We start from the raw sequence: 6,810 nt of genomic DNA, 5'->3' as shown, positions 1-6,810 counted from the left end.
GGTTCACGTGGGGGGTGGGAAGGTGGCGCACATGGCACAGCCGCCCCAGGGCGCCTGGGGGCCGGGCCGGGTCCCCAGGCCCCACTCCCCGTGTCCCGGAGCGGCGCGGAGGGGCGACGCACAGGGCGAGTCCCCACGTGCAAGTCGGCTGCCCTCTCCCCTCCGTGAAGTTTTAGAAAACGTATTTGTTATGAACGATTGGAGGGTAAGTTGGAGACATTTTGCCCCGTTAGCACTAAACACTTGGATATTCAAGAACAGGGACTTTGTCTTACATAGCGTGGCCGGACAAGTATGAAGCTCGGGAAACGTCATGGTCCAGTACTACCGCCCAACCCACAGCCCATGATCAGGTTTGCTCTGTTCTCATAAAGTATCTGATTTTTGTCTTTTGTCCTAATGTCCTCTCTAGAGCTGTTTTCCTGGCTTATTAATACCCAGTGCTGGGTCATTGCTGGTAGCTGTGTCTTCAATCTCCTGGAACATTTCCTTAGTTTGTTTGTTTTGTGGGTTTGTGTCCTGATTTTGACTTTTGGGGGGAGGGGGCAGGGAGAGGTAGAGGTTGGTTATTTTGCACAAAGTTCCTCAATTAATTTTGTCTGGTTTCCCCCTCAAGATCAGATTCAGGTAATGTGGTTTTGTTGCTGTTGTTTCTTTTCTTTTTGGCTTGTTTTGTTTTTATTAATCCTCACAGAGGATTTTTTTTTTTTACAGACAGTGGGAGGAAGGGAAGGGGGAGAGGGAAACATCATTTGAGAGAGACACATGGATTGGTTGCCTCCCACACGCTCTCCTCGCCCTCCCCCCCCTCGGGGATGGAACCCACCCTTGGGGCGGGGGCGGGGCTCTAACCACTGAGCAGCGGGCCAGGGCAGGAAATGTCCTTTTGATAGGAACACCGCAGAAGTGATGTTGTGTCCTCAGGCATCTGATCAGAAGGCAGCGGGGGTCCATTTGTGTTATTGCTAAAGTGGAGGTGGTTGTCCTCCAGGTTTCCCGCTTAAAGCTATTACCCTGTTTTGGAAATTAGTAAGTAGTTTGGGGTGAGATACTTTGACATCATGGAAATATCCTGTTTCTCAGTCAGCTTTTACCTGTGATAACTACGATACTTATATTTACCTACTATAACATTTTACCTTTGATCAGCTAGTACTACAACAATTTTTAACCTCCCCTGATGCTTTTCTATACCAATTTCTATATTTTTTGGCATCCTGCTGTAAGGAAGACCTTCCTTCTCCCTTCCCTTCTTCCATGAAGTCATGCATTCTTATTTTATTTAATGGATTATAATCCACTTTTACCGTTATTGATTTTGATACTGCAAGTAATCAGTCCCAGATTGGCCAATGGGAGCCTCACCCAGGGGGCATCTATGGCTTCTGAAGTATCCCTGTCATTCTTTGAATACTTCTTACATTCTAATGTGGCAAGGTGCTCCAAGCCTTGGTAATGGCCATTTCTCGAAGGAACTGGGTTTCCTTTTTTAAAATTTTTAAAATTATTATATTTCTTTATTGATTAAGGTATTACATATGTGTTCTTATCCCCTATTCCCTCCCCCCCCACTCATGCCTTCAACCCCCTGGTGTTGTGTCCATTGGTTAGGCTTATGTGGATGCATACAAGCCCTTTGGTTGATCTGTCCCCCTTCACCCCCACCCTCCCCTACCTTCCCTCTGAGGTTTGACGGTCTGATCGATGCTTCTCTGACTCTGTCTCTGTTTTTGTTCATCAGTTTATGTTGTTCATTATATTCCATAAATGAGTGGGATCATGTGATATTTATCTTTCTCTGACTGTCTTATTTCGCTTAACATAATGATCTCCAGTTCCATTCATGCTGTTGCAAATGGTAAGAATTCCTTTTTTACTGCAGCCTAGTATGCCATTGAGTAGATGTACCACAGTTTTTTTAATCCACTCATCTGCTGATGGGTACTTAGGCTGTTTCCAAATCTTGGCTATGGTATATTGTGCTGCTGTGAACTAGGGATGCATATATCCTTTCTAATTGGTGTTTCTAGCTTCTTAGGATATATTCCTAGAAGTGGGATTACGGGGTCAAATGGGAGTTCCATTTTTAGTTTTTTGAGGAAACGCCATACTGTTCTCCACAGTGGCTGCACCAATCTGCATTCCCACCAGCAGTGCACGAGGGTTCCTTTTTCTCCGCATCCTCTCCAGCACTTGTCGTTTGTTGATTTGTTGATGATAGCCATTCTGACAGGTGTGAGATGGTATCTCATTGTCGTTTTGATTTGCATCTCTCGGATGATTAGTGACTTTGAGCATGTTTGCATATGTCTCTTGGCCTTCCTTATGTCCTCTTTCGAAAAGTATCTATTTAGGTCCATTGCCCATTTTTTGATCTCTGGATTTTCTTTGACTTGAGAATTGTATTAGAACCAGTATGTGGCCCTAGCCGATTAGCTCAGTGGATAGAACCTTGGCCTGTGCTACTGAGGATTCATTGCTTTAAGGCCCTCTCCATAGGTGCATATTGGATAAAATTCCTGGTTACTTGGGGCAAGTAGTTTAAAGAGTAAATTTTCTTCCTGTGATCTCTGAAAACTAGGGTGTCAGTATCAAAAATGAAACAGTATATATGTTAGAATTCTAGGGATATCTATTCTCTATATACTGTTCAATATTCTATAGTGCAATCATTGAAGGAGGAAAATCTTGATATAGCTGGGATGGATAGGAAGGAAAGAACACTTTATTTTTATGGGTTCTTTGAAATTCTTTTGGGATAACTCATTCCCGCTCCGTCTCAACTTTTTTTTTTTTCTGTCTCAACTTTTAAAAGTTTGATATAATTGGATCTTTGGGACATTATCCCTGAAGGATCTGAAGTTTCCAACTGTCGCAGTACAGAGCTGCTGAACTTTAAATTGTTCAGGGACAGCAGGTATCCCCCAAACAACAGAGGATTTAAATTTACACCGTATTTCAGTTGCTCTCCTTTGATGCTTTTAGTTAGGGAGGCAACGGTCAATACTTTAGAAAGAAATGAATTGCCCTGATGACTTTTACATAAGACGTTAAACATTTTTAACGAGGGTGCATTTATTTTCTCTGGCACTTAGCTAACTTTATGAAGTGCATCTTAAAACAAGGTTTGGAGTTGGTGACAGGGAATTCAGGTCAGAGGACCCATTTTTCTTGGCTACTATTTTTAAGCAATAGGAAAGATCAAGTCCCAGACAACTGGGCTGATTTTTCATTCTAAAATAAATAAATAAATTGTGTTTTCTTTTTTTTTTAATCCTCACCCAAGGATATGTTTTTATTGATTTTTAGAGAGAGAGAAAGGAAGAAGGAGAGAGTGTGTTGCTTCCTATACACACCCAACCAGGGATCGAACCTACAACCTTTTGGTGTATGGGACAGTGCTCCCACTAACTGAGCCACCCGGCCAGGGCAAATTACGTTTTCTTTGCTAGTTTTAAGAGCAGCACAAAACAATTTTAAAGTTTCTTTAATAAAATAATCTCTTACAATAATATAATAAGGCTTTTATAGAGAATTTGTTAAATCTAAAATTTGGCAGAGAAATCCTTAAAAATAATCTAACAAATGAATAAGAAGTAACTACTGTGATGTAGAAAAATGAAGCTTTTAGGAAGAAAAGCAAAAACTCTGCTGCCCAAGTACCACAGAAGGCGCTAACACGGACAAGTATTCCCTGGACACTAAACAAGGTATCAGTGTTTCTGATATAGTGTGTGGACCTGCAATGTAAGCTGCTTCGGGACTGATGACTACAACAAACACACCAACGAAAATGAAAGGACTGGCTAATAGGCTAGATGCGATTCCATGGAACAGAAGTCAAAGATACTAATGGAATGTAAGTCAAAAGAATTCTGTAATATATGAACTGTTTGAAAAATATTGTGCCCCATCTACGGTACTTTTAAAATCTGGAGAACTGGGAGACAAGTGATAACATTGATTGAAATTGAGAAACGGGGCGAAAACATCAGTGATGAGAAAGTGGAGACTGAAGTATTAAGATAAACCATGTAATGGAGGAGTTTGTCTATGAAAAGGAGAGCAAAAATAGGGTGGCAGTTACCACATGTAGCATGACAAGGAAGGGAACTTTTAAGAACAAGTGTATTTGAAAATAGCCAGGAAAGAACTAGTGGGGAAAGGAAAAAGGTCGAAGGTGATAAAGGGCAACGCCATTGCAAAAGCAAGGGAAGTTTTAGCAATTATCTTTGTTAATAATGTGAAATGTCAAAATAAATAAAACCTCAAGTGTCGTCTTTATAATCAGGTCATCTATAACCTTTTCAAAGAGATTTTAAGATAATTTAAGCAGGGAGTTTAATTTCTGCATTCCCTGAATCTTCATGAGTGTTAATACGAGCATTGCCTGGGTGTAATTTTTAGATCTGTTTACATGCTCACATAGGTACAGGTCTCAATAATGAATGAACCTATACAGGGGCTGTATCAGTTTTTAAACGAGGTGGGTTATTTTGTGGGACTTGCGAACTGGCTCTTGATATAATCAAGACAAATATCTGCAATGCTTCAAACAGGACCATTGTTTTTGGAACAAGTATATAGACCTCCAAACTGTTAGTTGGAAGGGACAGCGGTAACTTAGACCTGGAACTTCATAGGTGTTAGTTTGAAATTCATTGATTTGTTTCTTTCAACATTCCTCCTTGTCCAGTGAAGATCATTACTGGTTTTTATTGTGCAAATGTGCTTTATTTGCCTCATTTTCTGGCTTACTTTTCTAATTACTGCTCAATAACTTACTCAGTGCCGATTCATATTTCCACCAAAACTTGACTGAAAACCTCCTGTGGGTCAAGCATAGGATTATGAGTTGAGGTTAAGTAGTAAATATGTTGATTCTTGTTTTCAAACTCACTCTTTTCTAAATTTTGTTGTGGAAGCATCAACTGTTTATGTAGATCATCTTGTTCTGTCTTTAGAACAGCGGTTTCCAACCTGTGGGTCGCGACCCCTTTGGCGGTCGAACGACCCTTTCACAGGGGTCGCCTAAGACCATCCTGCATCTCAGCTATTTTACATGACGATTCATAACAGTAGCAACATTACAGTTATGAAGTAGCAACGACAATAATTTTATGGTTGGCTCACAACATGAGGAGCTGTATTAAAGGGCCAGAAGGTTGAGGACCACTGCTTTGGAACAATAGATGCACTCTCCTTTGATTTCTTTGCGGTAAAATTGTGTTTATTATAGTGAAGATAAGTTTGAAAGTGTTTTCCTAACTAAAAGGACATTCTACTTGATCCACCTCTTTGTGTTCCCAGATGAAATGAAGAGAATAATCCTAGAGTAACTGCAGGTGCAAAGAAGGAGATGCCAGGAGAAAACCTCACCACATGGAGCTTTTTCTTCCTGGAGGGTTTCTCTAAATACCCGAAGTTGGAGATCATTCTCTTTGCCTTCAGCCTTGTGATGTATCTGGTCACCCTCTTGGGAAACAGCACTCTTATTTTAATCACCATCCTGGATTCCCGCCTCCAAACCCCCATGTACTTTTTCCTTGGGAACCTCTCTTTCATGGATATCTGTTACACATCTGCTTCTATTCCCACTTTGCTGGTGAACCTGCTGTCCTCCCAGAAAACCATTGTCTTTTCTGGGTGTGCTGTTCAGATGTATCTGTCCCTTGCCATGGGCTCCACGGAGTGCGTGCTCCTGGCCGTGATGGCGTATGACCGCTACGTGGCCATTTGCAGCCCACTGAGATACCCCCTCCTCATGAGCAGGCAGGTCTGTGTGCAGTTGGCCACCGTGTCCTGGGTGACCGGCTGCCTGACCGCCCTTCTGGAAACCAGTTGTGCTCTGCGGATGCCCCTGTGCGGGAATCTCATCGACCACTTCACCTGCGAGATCCTGGCGGTGCTGAAGTTGGCCTGCACCAGTTCCCTGCTCATGGACGTGACCATGCTGGCGGTCAGTATACTTCTCCTGCCTGTCCCAATGCTCTTAATTTGCATCTCTTATGTCTTCATCCTGTCCACGATTCTGAGAATCAGCTCCGCAGAGGGGAGAAACAAGGCGTTTTCTACCTGTGGGGCCCACTTGACTGTGGTGGTCTTGTATTACGGGGCCGCCCTCTACATGTACCTAAAGCCTTCTTCATCCGGCTCCCAACAGATAGATAAAATCATCTCTTTGCTGTATGGTGTGCTCACCCCTATGTTGAACCCCATAATTTACAGTTTAAGAAACAAGGAAGTCAAAGATGCTATGAAAAAGCTGCAGGACAAAATATCATCGCATCAAACACATGAAAGGATCTGACTGGGGTCCTTCCATTTGTACCAGGAGCTCACCCCTGGCAGGGCTGCCCGGGAAATTCTAGACCAAACACTCACCCTTAGAACACTGACTTGATTGCTCGCTCCATAATCTTCCAGCTGCAAGATAAGTGTGCACAGAGTCATGGCCTGAGGGCAACAGTAGATTCCAGCTTGCATTTAGTACTATTTTCTGTATTTGTGTTTCATGGCTGTGAGAGGTTTTGGGCTGCAGGCATCACACATTCGTTCCAGAAGGAAACTTGAATAAACTTAGAATCAGTGAATGTTGGAGCCAGCAGAAAGTTGGACGTCTTTTCTGCCCTAAATCCTTTCTCAGATGAGGTGGGAGCATAAGGAAACAAAAAAAATAACAGATGATGCGAAGGAGAAAACAGAGTCAAAGACAGATTAAGAGACTTGTTCTGTGTCACGCAGTTGCCGAACTGGAAGCGCAGCCCTCCTCCTCCTGTCTTCCTCCCTAGAGCTTGACCTGCCAAACAG

General features: G+C 42.6%; 1 protein-coding gene across 1 annotated transcript; it reads left to right on the top strand.

The window, feature by feature from the left end:
* The first annotated feature begins 5,356 nt into the window (after nt 1–5,356).
* On the top strand, nt 5,357–6,330 carry LOC102752494 (olfactory receptor 2K2). Its single transcript, XM_006771226.2, has one exon. The coding sequence runs from the start codon at nt 5,360–5,362 to the stop codon at nt 6,308–6,310; it is 951 nt and encodes a 316-aa protein (XP_006771289.1). The 5' UTR covers nt 5,357–5,359; the 3' UTR covers nt 6,311–6,330.
* The last annotated feature ends 480 nt before the right edge of the window (nt 6,331–6,810 follow it).

Source organism: Myotis davidii, unplaced genomic scaffold (assembly GCF_000327345.1).
Source record: "Myotis davidii unplaced genomic scaffold, ASM32734v1 scaffold64, whole genome shotgun sequence".
NCBI classification, from domain to species: domain Eukaryota; kingdom Metazoa; phylum Chordata; class Mammalia; order Chiroptera; family Vespertilionidae; genus Myotis; species Myotis davidii.
The sequence above is the reverse complement of the archived record's forward strand: the minus strand, read 5'-3'. Positions and strand labels throughout refer to the sequence as shown.

Bases quoted from the DNA above. Each gene is read 5' to 3' on its own strand.
- LOC102752494 (XM_006771226.2), top strand. From the start codon at position 5,360: ATGCCAGGAGAAAACCTCACCACATGGAGCTTTTTCTTCCTGGAGGGT.